At 43.2% G+C, this 21,544-nt stretch overlaps 1 protein-coding gene across 1 annotated transcript in view; it reads left to right on the forward strand.

Moving 5' to 3' along the window:
- Positions 1 to 236: 236 nt before the first annotated feature.
- dgkzb (diacylglycerol kinase, zeta b) overlaps positions 237 to 21,544 on the forward strand; it is a 78,523-nt gene continuing 57,215 nt past the window's right edge. The window contains exon 1 of the mRNA XM_044357267.1: positions 237 to 1,694. Within this exon, the coding sequence (XP_044213202.1) occupies positions 1,522 to 1,694 (173 nt within the window). The 5' untranslated portion in view covers positions 237 to 1,521. The remainder of the gene's footprint in view (positions 1,695 to 21,544) is intronic.

A 21,544-nucleotide genomic window follows, 5' to 3' on the forward strand; every position in this document is an offset into this window, starting at 1 on the left:
GTGAAATGTGACCCCGACTACACACTGCTTTTTGTAAGACGTCAAAAGACAAAAAGGTTGGAAACCACTGGTTTCATCTTTAACAATGTGTTGTATTTTAAAAGCTTGTTATATTATCCATTGTGTCAAATCTTCATCTGAAAAGTAACTAAAGCTGTCAAATAAATGTAGTGGAGTAGAAAGTACAATATTTCCCTCTGAAATGTAGAAAGTAGCATCACATGGAAATACTCAAGTAAAGTACAAGTACCTCACAACTTGTACATCAGTACATTACTTGAGTAAATGTAGTGAGTTACTTTGCACCAGTGGAGATGATGAAGATGATGAAGATGATGAAGTGCAGATCAGGTGATGTGAGGTGAACCAGCAGCTTCTGGTCTCTGATGGATCCAGTTTAACTGCCAAGACAACATTTAATCCTCCGTTTGCTCTCATACAGAAACTGGGACATCATCATCATCATCATCATCATCATCATCACCAGGAGTTCCTGCCCCCCCCCCCCCCCATCCATCACAGCGTGTGCCCGCTGCTCCTCCGTTTTAATTGGCTGTCAAAAATAAGTCATCCTTCAGAGCGCGCCCCCGGGGGGAGCGCGCCCCCCGGGGGAAGCGGCCGCCGTGTGCACGTGGTGAAGAACTGTGCGTGGGTCTCGATGCGGCCGTGCGACCTCTGCTTCACTGCAGCTCGCGCTCGGTGTGGGCCGCTTCACATCTTTATGTAAAAGCACGTGGGAGGGCGCGCAGAGCTGTGATCCAAGTGAGAGGCAGCTGTTCTTCATCACAACATGTTCAGCTGGTGTGTTTAACCCTCCAACCTGCCTCTTCCTCTCTGCTCCACATACTCTGCTGCTCGAGTTAAAAGCAGGAGACCAGAGCGAGTCCTGCTCCGCTGCTCAGCTCTGGAGAGGAGAAAATGAGTTCATTTCCTCCTTTTTTAGACTGCACAGCCTCAGATGCGCCAGCAGGTGGCAAAGCTCACCTCTCCCCTCCCCGGCCAATCAGAGCGAGGAGAGCTCAGGGTGGGCGGGACGAAAGAAAAAAGAGAGGGAGAGCCACAGAGCTGAAATAAAAGTACAGAGAACAGAGTGAGAGCGGCTCAGACAGACGGCAGGGAGAGGAGAGGAGAAGCAACAGGTCGGCAGAGAAGAGGAACAAGAAGAAGAAGAGAGACTACAGACTCTGCTGGGTTTGTAGTTTCTTATCAGAGCTGCAAACTTCCTGGATTTTGTGATTGTGTGCTGAGAGGAGAAGCATGCAGAGAGGCTTCCTCAGGCAGGGAGGGTTAGGAGAAGGAAGGAAGTAAGGAAGCGAGTTTAGAGAGAAGCAGCCTCCTCCTCCTCCACTGAGAAGAGTTTGTTGTGAATGTTGCTGCTTCCTGGTGAAACCTGAAGCTTAGCAGAGAGACGCAACATCTGAAGCCGCACTTCCTGTGTGGAGGCAGAAGTTGTGAGTGGAAGTTGAGTGAAGCTGGCAGGATGTCTGACGGCTGAGCGGAGCAGAGAAGAAGAAGCTGATCATGGAGGAGCAGCAGCAGCAGCTGCAGGATGGAGAGGAGCCCTTCACCTCCACCTCTGTGGCCTCCTCCTCCTCAGCCTCCAACACTGAGCTGCCCCCCCCACCAGCGGCCCCCGCCCCCCGCTGCCACCACACCAGCAGGACCTTCACCGGCCTGAGGATCTTCTGCAGGAGGTCAGTGTCTTCTTCTGCAGCTCACACAGAGTCACGCATGTCTTGTCTCACACTCTAAACTAAAATGTTTACAACACACAGAAGCTTTTAAAGCCGCAGCTCTGAACGTGCTGCTCTTCCACCAGTGAGTGGGCTGCACAGGAAGTGATGCGTTACACCGCAGGAGCCAGAGGTTTGATAGAAATAAAACCTTTTGGATCAAAGTAAAGAGCTTCATCTACAGCAGCAGCAGCGTGTTGCAGCACAAAGAGAAGATTTAAAACACTGACACAATGAAATAATGAAACTCTCTCTGTCTGCTAGCTTTCACTATCGCTTCTCAGCCACTCGAGCTTTTACTAGTTTTTTGCTGATACTGACGTGAAAGTGAAGTTTGATGTAAACGTGACGTCTTCAGATGTCTTCTTTTGTCTGATCAACGATCCAGAATCCAAATACATTCTGTTTACTGACAGAAAAGCTTCAAACCATCAACTTTTGAGAAGCTGCAAACAGCAAATTTTTGGCATTTTTGCTTAAAAATGATTATTCGATTATCATAAATTGTTGCTAATTAATTTCTGTCAATCGACTAATTAATTAATCGACCGATCGCAGCTGCTTTAAACACAAGTGTTGCTAAAATCCAACAAATATTATTTCTTATATTTATGTTGAGTTCAGTGTTTCTGCTTTTGACAGTAATTTCTTCGATATTCAGTCTAACTGGAACTTTCTAATGTTGCTGCTTGAATCACGTCCATGTTGACTCGTCATGTTTACAGAAATGTTTATTATGTGTTAAATACACGTTTGGCTTCAACTTATTGTTTTAACTCTTCACCAAGACGTTCTGCAGGCAGAGCTGCTGGTTTTTGTTCTTATTGTTCTAATGTAGTAAATGTAGAGTTATAATCTAAATATACACACATCAGCATTGTAACTTCTTCATGGCTACGTTGTTTAGTGCTGTGTGGAACTGTGTGATTATTTTCATTATAATCATTTAGTCGATGAAACGTTAGAAAATAGTGAAAAACTGGCATTTAAAGTTTCTCAGAGGCCACGATGACGTCTTCAATCTGCTGGTTTTGTCTGACTAACTTGTCATATACAACAAATATAACATATAAAACAAATATAACATAAAACAAATACAACATATATAACATATATAACATATAACATATAAAACAAATATAACATATATGACGTATATAACAAATATAACATATAACAAATATAACATATATAACATATAACATATATAACAAATATAACATATATGACGTATATAACAAATATAACATATAACAAATATAACATATATAACATATAACATATATAACAAATATAACATATAACATATAAAACAAATATAACATATATGACGTATATAACAAATATAACATATATAACATATATAACATGAACGTAGCACAAAATGTAAGGAAATTAGTGTTTGGTAGATTATTTCTTTGTTGTAACGTTGCTTCTTGGCAATAAATCTTATACTGTTGGAAAGTCTGTTTATTTCCCTTTTAAATGGAGCCACATTTGTAAGGAACATGCATTTATGGGATGAGCAGCAGAGCTGAGTATATGGGTTGCACCCATGACAAATTTGCCAAATCTTCTCTGCCAATACCAAACAGTTTATTCTTTTGTATAGCATTTGTCGCAAGTCAGCCAACGTGGTTGTGTTGGTCAATCTGGTACAAACAGCACGCCCAAGCTGATCCCACAAGTGTTCAATGGGGTTGAGGTCAGGACTGCTGGCAGGCCGTTCCATCCTCTCCACTCTGGAGGTCGTCTCTGATAAACCCCGCTCTGTGGGGGCGAGCATGAGGAGGAGGTGCCAGGCTGTTGTGGCTGTGTATGGTTCTTCCACACACTACTGAGGCTCCTGTTTGTTAAATGAATAAACTGTCTCTTCAAACTTCAATCATCCAATCCACCAAACACCAAACAAGAGTCAATGGCAGAATAAACTGTTTGGCATCGGCAGAGAAGATTTAGCAAATTTTTCATGGGTGCAACCCACATACTCAGCTCTGCTGCTCATCCCACAAATGCATGTTCCTTACAAATGTGGCTCCATTTAAAAGGGAAATAAACAGGCTTTCCAACGGTATATTATAACACATATAACATATATAACAAATATAATAAATAACAGATATAACAAAGATTAGCAGCAAATTGTCTCATTTGAGAAGCTGAAACATCGTTGCAGATTAATTTTCTTTCGACTAATCGCTTAAGCAACTTTGCAGCTCTGTTGCTGATCTGTTTCTTGTCAGGACTGCTGGGTTTGATGGACTGGTGGGTTGATGGACTGGTGGGTTGATGGACTGGTGGGTTGATGGACTGGTGGGTTGATGGACTGGTGGGTTGATGGACTGGTGGGTTGATGGACTGGTTGGATTTGATGGACTGGTTGGGTTGATGGACTGGTGGGTTGATGGACTGGTGGGTTTGATGGACTGGTGGGTTGATGGACTGGTTGGATTGATGGACTGGTTGGATTTGATGGACTGGTGGGTTGATGGACTGGTTGGATTGATGGACTGGTGTGTTGATAGTCTGGTTGGGTTGATGGACTGGTGGGTTGATGGACTGGTGGGTTGATGGACTGGTTGGGTTGATGGTCTGGTGGGTTGATGGACTGGTTGGGTTGATGGACTGGTGGGTTGATGGACTGGTGGGTTTGATGGTCTGGTGGGTTGATGGTCTGGTGGGTTTGATGGTCTGGTGGGTTTGATGGTCTGGTGGGTTTGATGGTCTGGTGGGTTTGATGGTCTGGTGGGTTGATGGTCTGGTGGGTTTGATGCAAACTCTCCCTGAAGTTCAATTCAAGCTTTTATATTTGTCAATGAAAGATTTCTAAATTAAAACATATATTTTATATATATATATAAAATATATGTGATTGTGGTAGTTTGAGGCGACGGACGGCGTCCTGCTGAGCATCGTGTGCTTGTTGTTGGTCGACCAGCAGCAGCAGCGACCTGCAGACACATTACATGTCATTGATCTGATGCGATTAGACGGCTGCACTCTGCAGTTATCTGGCTGCACTCAGAGCTGCAAATCTAATGACAGATGAAGAGCGACTCTGCTGTTTGCTTTTATTTAATGATCCACTGCTGCAGCTCTTTTGATGTCATTCAGGAGTTTTACATTGTGAAATATGGTTCATCATGACATCATTAATGTAAATATTCTGTTGTTGATGAATAACTTGCTCTGGTTTTCTGTCTTTTAAAGGAGAAGTTTGGATTTATTCTGTATTATTATAAATTTATCATCATCAAATCCCAAACCAGCAACATGTTAGTGCGTCTCTTAACGCTTTCCTCCTTCCTGTCTGTGTCTCTCAGCTCATTGGTTCCACTGCAGTTTTTAGTGCATTTGTTGAGGACTATTTTCAGCTGCGGATGAATCCTGGTTTAGTGCTCCAGTGAGTATTTACAGCAGGGATGAAACAGTTACCAGTTTCATGATTTAATATTACCACTTCAAATTCTGATTATCATTAAAATGGTGATTGATTACTGCGCTTTGAAAAACTCTCAGTAACTGTCAGCCGCAGTGAAAACATGGCGGCCGGCAGTGACGGCGGCGAAGAGGTTAAAGACCGGTTCTGCATCCGTGGTTCATTCATACATTTCCAGAGATGTGTGTTCATGTGTAAACAGGCTGATCAGCCTTTAAACGCATTAATCTGCTGGATCCTATTTCATTGTCTCGCTGCACTTTAAACAACACGCCGCACCAACAGTTCCTGTGTTGTTTTACTCAGGACTGTTTGCAGTTCCTGTGTTGCTGAACAACAAGAAACAAGTGGAACAAAGAGAAGCGACAGTTCATCACCTCTCATGGCCACATGCTGGTTTTCACATCTTTACATAAGTTATTGGTTATGTTATTATTTTAATGTTTATGCAAACAAACAGAGCTGCTAATTGTATTTGTGGTTTTCAGTATAAAATTGAAATGATTTCAGTGTGTATCAGCACATTTTAACAATACTGCAATAATGATGATAACTGTGTTAATTTTTATCACTATTATTGTGATATGAATTTTTGCTAATTCACAGCTCTGTTTATAATAAGAATATATTCTTTATGAGTCTTTATTTTCCTTTTTAACACTGAACTTGACTCAGAACTGAAATATCACAATATTTTCCCCAAACAATCTCTAAACCGGAACCAAAGAAATATAAATATAAGAATGTTTACGACAGGAGGTGGTTAGTTTAGCTTAGCATAAAGACTGGAAGCAGCTAGCCTGGCTCCATCCAAAGTTAAACCATCGTGTTTAATTCATACATGAATAGAAATGTAAATATGACAATTTGTGATTATTTTTAGGGTGAGTTACATGTGTAGCGTATCCCTCCGCCCAGTACTTCAGTGGTAGGTTCAAGGTGAGACGAAGACTTCAGGAAGCTGCTCCGAAGAAAATAGTTCCAGTGTTCACATGTGACACGTTTCCCAAAATGTTTGTATGTATTGAAATCATTTATATAATTGTTCTTTTTGTCGTTTTAAGACTTTTTTAACACCTTGCAGTATTTCTCAGTTGCTTACACACATTTTCTGAAAGCGTGGCTCATTTTCACAAATACAAAAACAAGAAGAAAACACTCTTCTCTTCAAATGAAGAATAAATAATGACAGCTGAACACTGATGTGCTACTACTGTGCTAATCTTCATCATCATGTGTTACACTGCAGCAGCCTGGTGTAAACTAATGTTTTCATACTCAAATAGAAAACACAATAATATGAGAGTAGAATGTTTTATTCTGAAACACTGAACACATCTCAGCAAACACAGATGGATTTATGAAGTGTTCTTCATACAGAACCAACAATAGAAAAAAGAACATAAACCTTCCTCAGAAGGCAGATGAGGAAGGAATGAAAAACGTGGGTGGTTGATGAACCAGTAGGGGAACCAGTTGGGGACCAGAGCAGCCCAGTGTGTCCCCAGATGGCTGCTCTGGTCCAGCCGCTCAGCTGCAGAGACGATGTGTTAGCGTGTCAGGGCTGTAGCGTGGGAGCCGACGGTTGAACGGAGACGGAGGAGGCCCCTCGCCGGCCGGGAACCTCGACAACGACACGCTGGCCGTTCCTTGCCCGCTGCTGCCGTTTTGTGAGGCTGAAACTCACCTTCAGCTGCATCAAGAACTGTGAAACAGACAACACAGTGATATCAGATCTAGATACTGTGAAGTACTGAACATTACATCACTACACAGTGATGTGTATTGCAGGCAGTCGTTGAACGGCCTCCTGTAGACCTGCTTCACTCGTAGGTGGTTTTAGTTTGGAGACTATTTCAGGCTTTCACCACAACACAGTAATCCTTCAGTTCTATTAAATATACATGCTGTAAAATACTGTGATTATTATAACAATATAGTAACAATACTGAACAAGTGTGAGTACAGTTCCCTATTTCATACATACATGTATATTTGTCTGGACTCTCAGTCCTTCCTCCCTCATCATCAGACTGCCACTGACCACGTAGGTCAGAGTCTCTCCCAGGTCCTGGTCCTGGTCTCGGTCCTCACCTTTGGCCCTTTTACTGCTAAAGCTGTGATTGAACCGTCGGTGATGTGATCAGAGGTTTGACTTTCATTGTGTCTCATGTTCCAGTAATGAAAGCTGTAATATCACAGAATCTTCTATGATATTTTACAGCTTTTTCATGATTATAACACAGAGAATTACAGAAAACCAGAAGCAACAAGACAATTACAACAATTATTTATCTATTAAGTACATGAATTAATTGACATTTATCAGATTTTCGTAGAGCTGAAACTAACGATTATTTTCATTATGGATTAATTAATCGATTGGTTGTCACAGGTGACGTCAAAGAATCTTCACATTTAACAAGGTAGAACCAGCAGATTTTGGGTATTTTTGCTTAAAATAAATATATAACAAACAATTATTTGATTATCAGAATAGTTGCCAATTAATTTCTGTTGATCGACTAATCAATTAATCAACTAATCGTCGCAGCTGCTTGACAGCCTGTCTCGCTTTATATAACAATAATTCCTCGTAATATAAATAATCAATTAACTTTAACAGGCAAGAAAACGATTGAAGACTTTAATAATTCAGTGTTTTTAGACCTGATGACGAACAAGGTTGGAAGGTTTGAACTGTTCCTTTAACTTAAATACACCAACATGAAAACCTGGTTCGTTCATACATAACATGCTGCACACACAGGACACCAGTCATCAGTGTGAGTTCGTCAGTACGAAGCACATTTACTGTCGTTTGAGGTTCTTTCATGTTGAACATACAGAAACGTGTTGTTCTGCTCCTGAACTGAACAAGGTTCCACTTCACTACTGTCTTCATTTAGCTCATTTATTCTCACTGTTAAAGGACATTTCCAGCCTCTGTATTAATATTCTGGAGCTCTACTGGAATAAAAACTCCTTATTTATCTTCTACTGGTCCTTTATGCAGCCCCTCAGTTCAGCCTCTGTCTGAAACAGGCCGTTTTAGCTCCTGTCTCTTTAAGCCCCGCCTCCTGATGAGCCCACTCTGTTCTGATTGGTCAGCTTCAGGAAGCTTCCTCCGGCTCCGGAGGCTACGTAAACAAACTATAGTAGCAGGATTTCACTTCTTCTTCTCCTTCTTTACTCCAAATGTCAACTTCTCAAATCCATCCGTACATGTTGGAGCTGAACAACACATGGAAACACCTTAGCAACCACCTTAGCAACCACCTTAGCAACCACCTTAGCAACCACCTTAGCAACCACCTTGGCAACCACTTTAGCAACAAGGATTACAGAACGTTTGTGGACGTGTGACAAGCCGACGTCATCTCGTTGGGAAATTGAAAAGCAGCTGAACCCTGAGTTTTGTCTTACAGGCAGCGTTTCTACATATTTTCACCTCAAGTTTCTCAACTTTGATGTTTAACATCACAACAGGATATAAATAACAGAAAATCACTAAAAGCAGAATATGAATATATGCTACTGAAGTAATTACCCAGAATGCACCCAAAATTATTGCTCAGAAAATAAAATGATTAATTCATAAATGTCAGAAATGACAAACATGAAGTAATACAAGGAAGCGTCAGTGTTGTGAGTTCTTGTATAACATCAGTGTGTAGTATTTTTACTGTGTTTACGGGTACTTGTACTACAGTAAAGGATGTTCCAGCGGTTCTGTGTCACATCCTGAATCTGCTCCGCTGAGAATTAAAAGGTAACAAGTGCAAATTCAGGTTCAGTCAGGTGATGAGTTTAATCTGCCAGTGATCTCCCAGGATCCTCTAATTATAGCTGCTATTAACGGATCGGCAGAACAATTAATTAAAAGCCGTCATTTTTAGGGCCTGGTGGGAATGTTTCCCTCCAGAGGAGAGGATTCAATCTGCAGATCTCCGAGGAGACGACGAGAGGAGGAGAACCAGGAGGAGAACGAGGAGGAGAACGAGGAGGCGCAGGACTCGACTCCTCCTCTACCAACAGCCAAACTCTTAAAGGATCATATTTAATATTTATATCATTTCATTTTTCATCGTCTAAATGTAAAAAGACGGAGCTGCTGCAGACGTTACTGTAGTTTATAATCCACTGACTCTACACATAAACTACGTTCATGGTCCTCAGAGGATCAATAGCTCTCATCCTATCAACAATAAATAATTAAAAGATATTCTGTTGTCATGGGTTACAGGCTGAGGTCAAAGGTTAATATTCCTGTCATTAGTTTATATCTGTAAATGTGTCTTTGTATTTTGTTGTTGTTGTTGTTTCTCTTTTATATTTGTGATTGTTTTGTGTTTCTGGCTTGAAGAGTGTTTTACAAATAAAATGATTATTATTATTATTATTATTATTATTATTATTATTATTATTATTATTGACCCACATCTTCCATTGAAAGACGGCGTTAAAGTGAAGGTCTGTAGTAAAGATTCAGACTCACAGTCTGAAACACGGATTCATCCTTTAAAGCTGCTGCTGAACACAGATGATGTGATTGATCGGGCAGATCAGTAATTATTGGTGTGTGTGAGAGTCTCAGTGAGGATGATGATGGAGCTGCTGCTGCTGGAGCCTTCCTCTCTAACCTGATTACAGCTGACAGGCAGCGATGTCATAATCCGTCTTATGATTAAAGCTGCGTTCATTGATTCTCCTTCAACAGAAAATTAACTCAAATCAACTGTTTTGATAAAAACGATTCATCGTTTTTGAAGAGAAGAATTTCAGCTTCTTAAATGTGAATATTTTCTGCTTTCTTTAGTCTCTATGATGGTGAACATTTAACGACGTCAAACTGGAAAACGTGAACATCATTTTTCACTATTAACTAATTGATTAATCCAGAAAATAATGAGCAGATTAATCAATAATAATAATAATTATTAGTTGCAGCTCTACTTCAGACTCCAGACCTGAAATAGAAATACTGAGATCATCCGGACATTAATAATATCTGTATGATTGTAGCTTTAGCGATGCTAACATCTGTTCCTCGTATTCACGTTCCCCTCAGGATGTAATAACTTTAATAACTGTCGTCTAGCGCCACCATCTGGTCAACATTTACTTTGTTTATGAGCAAATAGCTGCAAAACTAACAACATCATCAGCTTTAGTTTTGTGTTTACTGATGGTGAGCTAATGTTAGCATGCTAACAGGCTAAGCTAAAGGTTTGTTCAGAGCGTCTGTGTGAACTGTTTTCCATCCAGTTGGTTTTGGGCAGGTTGTGATCATTTTGGAGACTTTTTGTATGAAAAGTTGTTCCATATTTCAATAAAAAAATACAACCCACATCTCAGACAACGAGCAAATGTCACAACATTCATAAGCTGCAGAATCTGTGACTAAAAACACTGTTTAGACTGAAAACGGCGAACAGATGACATCAGTTAACATCTGTCTGCTAGTTTGTTACTGCTGTCTGCACAGCTGTTATACAAGTTTGAACATTTTTATTCATCATAATTATCCTTTGACACAAACAGCTTTTTATGTTTAGTTGTTAAACTGTGATGTAACATGTTTAGACTTTTACTTGGTGTATTTTCATTATTTCTGTTTAAAGCTCCCGCCGGTCTGAAGCAGTTTCTCTGAGCTCATATTAAATCTGACTTTAACACCTGGACGTACCTGCAGGATTTATGACATCACATGTTTTATACAGCACCTGTCAACAGTTTGGACTCAGCTGCTCATTTAAGGGTTTTTCTTTATTTATTTTTTTTACTATTTTCTGCTTTGTAGAACAAAACTGAAGACATCAAAACTATAAAATAACACAAATGGAATCATGTAAGTGTTAAACAAGACAGTGACAGACCAGTGACAGACCAGTGACAGACCAGTGACAGACCAGTGACAGACCAGTGACGCAGGCTGCAGTGACAGACCAGTGACAGACCAGTGAGGCAGGCTGCAGTGACAGTCAGTACTCTGTACTGATAGTATTCATACTGCAGCATACTGTGTGTTTTTAAGAGCAGCTGCTGTAATAACAATAAAAGTTGACTGATGACTCATCAAGACTCAAACATTCAGTATCAACATTTCGTGCGTTACGTTGTTACTGTTGCAGTTTAGTCGTATATGAAGGTGATTTCAGCAGACAGCTGATGTTTGTAGAACAATGTGTGTGTGTGAATATGTGTGTAAATGTGTGAATGTGTGTGTGTGAATGTGTGAATGTGTGTGTGTGAATGTGTGAATGTGTGTGTGTGAATGTGTGTGTGTGAATGTGTGAATGTGGCTTGTAGTGTAAAAGCACTTTGATTGGTCTGAAGAGGAGGAAGCTGCTTTACAAGTGCAGCCGTTTAGTGTTTAGGTGTGAACGAGTCTCCACGCTGATCCTGAAGAGATGAGATGTTAAAGTTCAGCTGAAAGTAACAAGAAGCTTCATGAATCCAGTTGCTCTGTTCTAAAGTTACTGTTTACAACCAAGACGCTCTTTGTGTTTCTGCAGAATGTAGTTCCTCTCTGAGCCGTGGCGGAGGGATACATTCAACATGAACTACGGTGTGTGTTCATGGTGGTGAAGGAACATCGTTTGGCTCACTGACATGTTTTAATAGTCACAATACTGGTTCAGTTCATCGTTGGTTTGTTGACAGAAGAATAAACTCTGAGCCTGACAGACTGAACTCAGGGTGTCAGTGACGTCACGGCAGGTGTTTTCCATCATCTGGGAAAGATGAAGACCTGCTGTGACATCACTGAAGGGGGCGTGGCCTCATTGTCAGGCTGCAGTGAAACACAAGAAGAGTTGGAGTCCATTTCACGTGTGTGTGTGTGTGTGTGTGTGTGTGTGCATGTATGTGGGTGTGTGTGTGTGTGTGTGTGTGTGTGGGTGTGTGTGTGTGTGTGTGTGTGTGTGTGTGTGTGCATGTATGTGGGTGTGTGTGTGTGTGTGTGTGTGTGTGTGTGTGTGTGTGTGTGTGTGTGTGTGTGACCCAGGGATTACACAGACCCATTTCCTGGACTATCTTTGTCGCTCGCTGGCCCTGTTTCTATAAATAGTCTGGTCCAGGAGGAGCACCGAGGCTCTGAGGGAGGAGGAGGATGAAGGAGGAAGAGGAGTATGAGGAGGATACAAGGAGGAGGATGAAGAGGTGGAGGAGCAGGTGGAGGAGGAAGAGTTTAAGAGCAGGAAGGAGTAAGAAGAGGAACAGAGATGGAGGAAGAAAAAGAATAGGACCAGCTGGAGGACCAGGATGAGGAAGAGGAGGAGGAGAAGGGGGATAAAGAAGAGTAAGAGGAGGTGGAGGGCCAGGAGGAGGAAGAGGAGGAGGAGAAGGGGTTAAGAAGAAGGAGGAGGGAAAGGAAGAGTAAGATGGCCACAAGGAGGAGGAGGAGGGAAGCAGGAGGAAGAAGGGTGCAGTCAGCAAAGAGGAGGAGGAGGCGGAGGAGGAGAAAGAAGAGGAGGAATACAAGGAGGAAAAAGAATAAGAGGAGGTGAATGGAAAAGGAGGAAGAGTTTAAGGAACAGGAGGAGCAAGATGAAGGGTCAGTCAGACTGGATTTTTCCAGGAGGAGGAGGAGGAGGAGGAGGAGGAGGAGGAGGAGGAAGATGCCTGGGAGCTAGAAGAGCTGAACCTAGTGTCGGATAAAGGAGAAGATCAGGAGGAGGAGGAAGAGGGGGAGGAGAAGCAGCTCCAGGGGGAGGATGACGGGGGTAGAAGAGGAGGAGGAGGAGAGGAAGAAAAGGAAGAGCGGTCAAAAGAAATAAAAAACCAGGAGGAGAACAAAGAAGAAAAGGAGAAACAGACCAGGAGGAGGAAGAGGAGGAAGAAAGGATGAGAGGAATAAAAAGAGGAGCAGCAGGAGCAGGATCGCATACAGATTTAAAAGGAGCAGGAGGAGGAGCAGGAAGAGGAGGAACAGAAAGAGGAGCAGGAAGAGGAGCAGGAAGAGGAGCAGGAAGAGGAGGAACAGAAAGAGGAACAGAAAGAGGAGCAGAAAGAGGGACAGGAAGAGGAGCAGGAAGAGGAGCAGGAAGAGGAGCAGGAAGAGGAGCAGGAAGAGGAGGAGATCTACTGTAGCAGTGACAAAAAGAGAAGAGAGAGATTCTCCTCCTGATGAGTCTTTCTGTCTCACAGATGAAGCAGAAATAATATGTGAGGAGAGATGGAGGAGTGATGGAGAGATGGAGGGGTCGAAGGTGGATATCAGGAGTTTGTAGATTTGTAGTTAAACCAGCCGGGTGGTGTTTGTTTGTAGTTAAACCAGCCGGGTGGTGTTTGTTTGTAGTTAAACCAGCCGGGTGGTGTTTGTTTGTAGTTAAACCAGCCGGGTGGTGTTTGTTTGTAGTGAAACCTGCCGGGTGGTGTTTGTTTGTAGTTACCTCAGCCGGGTGGTGTTTGTTTGTAGTCAAACCAGCCGGGTGGTGTTTGTTTGTAGTCAAACCAGCCGGGTGGTGTTTGTTTGTAGTTAACCCAGCCGGGTGGTGTTTGTTTGTAGTGAAACCTGCCGGGTGGTGTTTGTTTGTAGTTACCTCAGCCGGGTGGTGTTTGAACCAGCCGGGTGGTGTTTGTTTGTAGTTACCTCAGCCGGGTGGTGTTTGTTTGTAGTTACCTCAGCCGGGTGGTGTTTGTTTGTAGTTAAACCAGCCGGGTGGTGTTTGTTTGTAGTTACCTCAGCCGGGTGGTGTTTGTTTGTAGTTAAACCAGCCGGGTGGTGTTTGTTTGTAGTTAAACCAGCCGGGTGGTGTTTGTTTGTAGTCAACCCAGCCGGGTGGTGTTTGTTTGTAGTGAAACCTGCCGGGTGGTGTTTGTTTGTAGTTACCTCAGCCGGGTGGTGTTTGTTTGTAGTTACCTCAGCCGGGTGGTGTTTGTTTGTAGTTAAACCAGCCGGGTGGTGTTTGTTTGTAGTTAAACCAGCCGGGTGGTGTTTGTTTGTAGTTACCTCAGCCGGGTGGTGTTTGTTTGTAGTTAAACCAGCCGGGTGGTGTTTGTTTGTAGTTAAACTAGCCGGGTGGTGTTTGTTTGTAGTCAACCCAGCCGGGTGGTGTTTGTTTGTAGTGAAACCTGCCGGGTGGTGTTTGTTTGTAGTTACCTCAGTCGGGTGGTGTTTGAACCAGCCGGGTGGTGTTTGTTTGTAGTTAAACCAGCTGGGTGGTTTTTGTTTGTAGTTACCTCAGCCGGGTGGTGTTTGTTTGTAGTTACCTCAGCCGGGTGGTGTTTGAACCAGCCGGGTGGTGTTTGTTTGTAGTTAACCCAGCTGGGTGGTGTTTGTTTGTAGTTACCTCAGCCAGGTGGTGTTTGTTTGTAGTTAAACCAGCCGGGTGGTGTTTGTTTGTAGTTAAACCAGGCGGGTGGTGTTTGTTTGTAGTTAACCCAGCCGGGTGGTGTTTGTTTGTAGTTAACCCAGCCGGATGGTGTTTGTTTGTAGTCAACCCAGCCGGGTGGTGTTTGTTTGTAGTGAAACCTGCCGGGTGGTGTTTGTTTGTAGTTACCTCAGCCGGGTGGTGTTTGTTTGTAGTTACCTCAGCCGGGTGGTGTTTGTTTGTAGTTACCTCAGCCGGGTGGTGTTTGAACCAGCCGGGTGGTGTTTGTTTGTAGTTAAACCAGCTGGGTGGTGTTTGTTTGTAGTTACCTCAGCTGGGTGGTGTTTGTTTGTAGTTAAACCAGCCGGGTGGTGTTTGTTTGTAGTCAACCCAGCCGGGTGGTGTTTGTTTGTAGTTAAACCAGCCGGGTGGTATTTGTTTGTAGTTAAACCAGCCGGGTGGTGTTTGTTTGTAGTTAAACCAGCCGGGTGGTGTTTGTTTGTAGTTAAACCAGCCGGGTGGTGTTTGTTTGTAGTTAAACCAGCCGGGTGGTGTTTGTTTGTAGTGAAACCTGCCGGGTGGTGTTTGTTTGTAGTTACCTCAGCCGGGTGGTGTTTGTTTGTAGTCAAACCAGCCGGGTGGTGTTTGTTTGTAGTCAAACCAGCCGGGTGGTGTTTGTTTGTAGTTAACCCAGCCGGGTGGTGTTTGTTTGTAGTGAAACCTGCCGGGTGGTGTTTGTTTGTAGTTACCTCAGCCGGGTGGTGTTTGAACCAGCCGGGTGGTGTTTGTTTGTAGTTACCTCAGCCGGGTGGTGTTTGTTTGTAGTTAAACCTGCCGGGTGGTGATTGTTTGTAGTTACCTCAGCCGGGTGGTGTTTGTTTGTAGTTACCTCAGCCGGGTGGTGTTTGTTTGTAGTTAAACCAGCCGGGTGGTGTTTGTTTGTAGTTACCTCAGCCGGGTGGTGTTTGTTTGTAGTTAAACCAGCCGGGTGGTGTTTGTTTGTAGTTAAACCAGCCGGGTGGTGTTTGTTTGTAGTCAACCCAGCCGGGTGGTGTTTGTTTGTAGTGAAACCTGCCGGGTGGTGTTTGTTTGTAGTTACCTCAGCCGGGTGGTGTTTGTTTGTAGTTAACCCAGCCGGGTGGTGTTTGTTTGTAGTTAAACCAGCCGGGTGGTGTTTGTTTGTAGTTAAACCAGCCGGGTGGTGTTTGTTTGTAGTTACCTCAGCCGGGTGGTGTTTGTTTGTAGTTAAACCAGCCGGGTGGTGTTTGTTTGTAGTTAAACTAGCCGGGTGGTGTTTGTTTGTAGTCAACCCAGCCGGGTGGTGTTTGTTTGTAGTGAAACCTGCCGGGTGGTGTTTGTTTGTAGTTACCTCAGTCGGGTGGTGTTTGAACCAGCCGGGTGGTGTTTGTTTGTAGTTAAACCAGCTGGGTGGTTTTTGTTTGTAGTTACCTCAGCCGGGTGGTGTTTGAACCAGCCGGGTGGTGTTTGTTTGTAGTTAACCCAGCTGGGTGGTGTTTGTTTGTAGTTACCTCAGCCAGGTGGTGTTTGTTTGTAGTTAAACCAGCCGGGTGGTGTTTGTTTGTAGTTAAACCAGGCGGGTGGTGTTTGTTTGTAGTTAACCCAGCCGGGTGGTGTTTGTTTGTAGTTAACCCAGCCGGGTGGTGTTTGTTTGTAGTCAACCCAGCCGGGTGGTGTTTGTTTGTAGTGAAACCTGCCGGGTGGTGTTTGTTTGTAGTTACCTCAGCCGGGTGGTGTTTGTTTGTAGTTACCTCAGCCGGGTGGTGTTTGTTTGTAGTTACCTCAGCCGGGTGGTGTTTGAACCAGCCGGGTGGTGTTTGTTTGTAGTTAAACCAGCTGGGTGGTGTTTGTTTGTAGTTACCTCAGCTGGGTGGTGTTTGTTTGTAGTTAAACCAGCCGGGTGGTGTTTGTTTGTAGTCAACCCAGCCGGGTGGTGTTTGTTTGTAGTTAAACCAGCCGGGTGGTATTTGTTTGTAGTTACCTCAGCCGGGTGGTGTTTGTTTGTAGTCAACCCAGCCGGGTGGTGTTTGTTTGTAGTTAAACCTGCCGGGTGGTGTTTGTTTGTAGTTACCTCAGCCGGGTGGTGTTTGTTTGTAGTTAAACCTGCCGGGTGGTGTTTGTTTGTAGTTAAACCAGCCGGGTGGTGTTTGTTTGTAGTTACCTCAGCCGGGTGGTGTTTGTTTGTAGTTAAACCTGCCGGGTGGTGTTTGTTTGTAGTTAAACCAGCCGGGTGGTGTTTGTTTGTAGTTAAACCAGCCGGGTGGTGTTTGTTTGTAGTTAAACCAGCCGGGTGGTGTTTGTTTGTAGTGAAACCTGCCGGGTGGTGTTTGTTTGTAGTTACCTCAGCCGGGTGGTGTTTGTTTGTAGTCAAACCAGCCGGGTGGTGTTTGTTTGTAGTCAAACCAGCCGGGTGGTGTTTGTTTGTAGTTAACCCAGCCGGGTGGTGTTTGTTTGTAGTGAAACCTGCCGGGTGGTGTTTGTTTGTAGTTACCTCAGCCGGGTGGTGTTTGAACCAGCCGGGTGGTGTTTGTTTGTAGTTACCTCAGCCGGGTGGTGTTTGTTTGTAGTTAAACCTGCCGGGTGGTGATTGTTTGTAGTTACCTCAGCCGGGTGGTGTTTGTTTGTAGTTACCTCAGCCGGGTGGTGTTTGTTTGTAGTTAAACCAGCCGGGTGGTGTTTGTTTGTAGTTACCTCAGCCGGGTGGTGTTTGTTTGTAGTTAAACCAGCCGGGTGGTGTTTGTTTGTAGTTAAACCAGCCGGGTGGTGTTTGTTTGTAGTCAACCCAGCCGGGTGGTGTTTGTTTGTAGTGAAACCTGCCGGGTGGTGTTTGTTTGTAGTTACCTCAGCCGGGTGGTGTTTGTTTGTAGTTAACCCAGCCGGGTGGTGTTTGTTTGTAGTTAAACCAGCCGGGTGGTGTTTGTTTGTAGTTACCTCAGCCGGGTGGTGTTTGTTTGTAGTTAAACCAGCCGGGTGGTGTTTGTTTGTAGTTAAACTAGCCGGGTGGTGTTTGTTTGTAGTCAACCCAGCCGGGTGGTGTTTGTTTGTAGTGAAACCTGCCGGGTGGTGTTTGTTTGTAGTTACCTCAGTCGGGTGGTGTTTGAACCAGCCGGGTGGTGTTTGTTTGTAGTTAAACCAGCTGGGTGGTTTTTGTTTGTAGTTACCTCAGCCGGGTGGTGTTTGTTTGTAGTTACCTCAGCCGGGTGGTGTTTGAACCAGCCGGGTGGTGTTTGTTTGTAGTTAACCCAGCTGGGTGGTGTTTGTTTGTAGTTACCTCAGCCAGGTGGTGTTTGTTTGTAGTTAAACCAGCCGGGTGGTGTTTGTTTGTAGTTAAACCAGCCGGGTGGTGTTTGTTTGTAGTTAACCCAGCCGGGTGGTGTTTGTTTGTAGTTAACCCAGCCGGGTGGTGTTTGTTTGTAGTCAACCCAGCCGGGTGGTGTTTGTTTGTAGTGAAACCTGCCGGGTGGTGTTTGTTTGTAGTTACCTCAGCCGGGTGGTGTTTGTTTGTAGTTACCTCAGCCGGGTGGTGTTTGTTTGTAGTTACCTCAGCCGGGTGGTGTTTGAACCAGCCGGGTGGTGTTTGTTTGTAGTTAAACCAGCTGGGTGGTGTTTGTTTGTAGTTACCTCAGCTGGGTGGTGTTTGTTTGTAGTTAAACCAGCCGGGTGGTGTTTGTTTGTAGTCAACCCAGCCGGGTGGTGTTTGTTTGTAGTTAAACCAGCCGGGTGGTATTTGTTTGTAGTTACCTCAGCCGGGTGGTGTTTGTTTGTAGTCAACCCAGCCGGGTGGTGTTTGTTTGTAGTGAAACCTGCCGGGTGGTGTTTGTTTGTAGTTACCTCAGCCGGGTGGTGTTTGTTTGTAGTTAAACCTGCCGGGTGGTGTTTGTTTGTAGTTAAACCCAGCCGGGTGGTGTTTGTTTGTAGTTAACCCAGCCGGGTGGTGTTTGTTTGTAGTTAAACCAGCCGGGTGGTGTTTGTTTGTAGTTAAACCAGCCGGGTGGTGTTTGTTTGTAGTTAAACCAGCCGGGTGGTGTTTGTTTGTAGTTAACCCAGCCGGGTGGTGTTTGTTTGTAGTTAAACCCAGCCGGGTGGTGTTTGTTTGTAGTTAACCCAGCCGGGTGGTGTTTGTTTGTAGTTAAACCAGCCGGGTGGTGTTTGTTTGTAGTTAAACCAGCCGGGTGGTGTTTGTTTGTAGTTAACCCAGCCGGGTGGTGTTTGTTTGTAGTTAAACCAGCCGGGTGGTGTTTGTTTGTAGTTAAACCAGCCGGGTGGTGTTTGTTTGTAGTTAACCCAGCCGGGTGGTGTTTGTTTGTAGTTAAACCAGCCGGGTGGTGTTTGTTTGTAGTTAAACCAGCCGGGTGGTGGTTGTTTGTAGTTAACCCAGCCGGGTGGTGTTTGTTTGTAGTTAAACCCAGCCGGGTGGTGTTTGTTTGTAGTTAAACCAGCCGGGTGGTGTTTGTTTGTAGCCTGAAACAGAACAACAACAGGTTAGTTTGATGTTTGACTCTAAAGCCTGAGAAAGAAAACAAGATGGAGAATATCATCAATATTTACTCTGGTTTCTCTGATCGGTTATGTTTCTGTCTGTGATTGATTGATCAAGCTCGTTGTTGACAGTGAAGATCTGCTGTGAAAGTTTGTATTGATAACACAATAATACCAATATCACTCATTCACTCTGATGTGATCAATACGTGATGAAACCAGCAGATGGCAGCAGAGCATCAGCACTATCAGTAGTACTATCAGTACTACTATCAGTAGTACTATCAGCACCATCAGTAGTACTATCAGTAGTACTATCAGTACTACTGATAGTAGTACTATCAGCACTATCAGTAGCACCATCAGTAGTATTATCAGTACTACTATCAGTAGTACTATCAGCACTATCAGTAGCACCATCAGTAGTACTATCAGTACTACTATCAGTAGTACTATCAGCACTATCAGTAGCACCATCAGTAGTATTATCAGTACTACTATCAGTAGTACTATCAGCACTATCAGTAGTACTATCAGTAGTATCAGTAGTATCAGTAGTACTATCAGTAGCACCATCAGTAGTACTATCAGCACTATCAGTAGTACTATCAGCACTATCAGTAGCACCATCAGTAGTACTATCAGTAGTGCTATCAGTAGTGCTATCAGTAGTACTATCAGTAGTACTATCAGTAGTGCTATCAGTAGTGCTATCAGTAGTACTATCAGTAGCACCATCAGTAGTACTATCAGTAGTACTATCAGTAGTACTATCAGTAGCACCATCAGTAGTACTATCGGTAGTACTATCAGTAGTATCAGTAGTATCAGTAGTACTATCAGTAGTACTAGTATCAGTACCATCAGTAGTACTATCAGTAGTATCAGTGGTATCAGTAGTATCAGTAGTACTATCAGTAGCACCATCAGTAGTACTATCAGCACTATCAGTAGTACTATCAGCACTATCAGTAGCACCATCAGTAGTACTATCAGTAGTGCTATCAGTAGTGCTATCAGTAGTACTATCAGTAGTACTATCAGTAGTGCTATCAGTAGTGCTATCAGTAGTACTATCAGTAGCACCATCAGTAGTACTATCAGTAGTACTATCAGTAGCACCATCAGTAGTACTATCAGCACTATCAGTAGTACTATCAGCACTATCAGTAGCACCATCAGTAGTACTATCAGTAGTGCTATCAGTAGTGCTATCAGTAGTACTATCAGTAGCACCATCAGTAGTACTATCAGTAGTACTATCAGTAGTACTATCAGTAGCACCATCAGTAGTACTATCAGTAGTACTATCAGTAGTATCAGTGGTATCAGTAGTATCAGTAGTACTATCAGTAGTACTAGTATCAGTACCATCAGTAGTACTATCAGTAGTATCAGTGGTATCAGTAGTATCAGTAGTACTATCAGTAGTACTATCAGTAGTACTAGTATCAGTACCATCAGTAGTACTATCAGTAGTATCAGTGGTATCAGTAGTATCAGTAGTACTATCAGTAGTACTATCAGTAGTACTAGTATCAGTACCATCAGTAGTACTATCAGTAGTATCAGTGGTATCAGTAGTATCAGTAGTACTATCAGTATTATCAGTAGTATCAGTAGTACTATCAGTAGTACTATCAGTATTATCAGTAGTATCAGTAGTACTATCAGTAGTATCAGTGGTATCAGTAGTATCAGTAGTACTATCAGTATTATCAGTAGTATCAGTAGTACTATCAGTAGTATCAGTAGTATCAGTAGTACTAGTATCAGTACTACATGATCAGATCTTTAATCAATAATCCTTCATAGAGCAGACAGGATGTATCAATACATCATCAGTTAATCTGCTGATTGTTTACTCAGTTAACAGCTGATTTTTATTATAATTAGAAGACAAATGAGTGAAAAGTGACGTTGTTGTTTTCAGTGTAACTGTTGTTGTTTGAATGTGCTCGTTAAAGAATTAAAATAAATAACAACACAAACAAATTAACATGTAGAACTAAATAAAGTGAGCTGAACCATCTTAACACTTCTTATCTTTTACATCAAAAACTCTACTGAACTAATTCAGAGATTAAAGATCTTTATTATTTGAAACGAGTCGTTGGTCATGTGACAGTAATCTGACTCACAGGCAGCTGAAGCTCGTCGGTCACACGGCTGCGATCAGCCAATCAGAGCAGAGCTGCTGATCTTTTAAGCCTCTTCCAGGTGATCAGTCCTCTGAGGGTCAGTTTACTCACAGGTGTGATGTCATCTGTGTCTGCCCCCGATGATGTCACAGTGATGTCATCAGGAAAACCTCAGCTTGGAGGTTTACCTGCAGGGAGGCTGTCATGAGAAACCAGGTGCATTATGGGACATGAGGGATCCAGTGATTTTCCTCCGACATGACGGAGCTGCTGCTGCCTGACGTGAACACACACACACACGGTTATATTACTGATCACATTATTGATCATGTTGCTGTCTGTAGAGTCAGAACAGAGAGGAGCTGCTGAAGCTTTAATAAATAAAAACACTTTAAACGTGATGTAATTTGGTCGTCA

Source organism: Thunnus albacares, chromosome 7 (genome assembly GCF_914725855.1).
Source record: "Thunnus albacares chromosome 7, fThuAlb1.1, whole genome shotgun sequence".
Lineage (NCBI taxonomy): Eukaryota > Metazoa > Chordata > Actinopteri > Scombriformes > Scombridae > Thunnus > Thunnus albacares.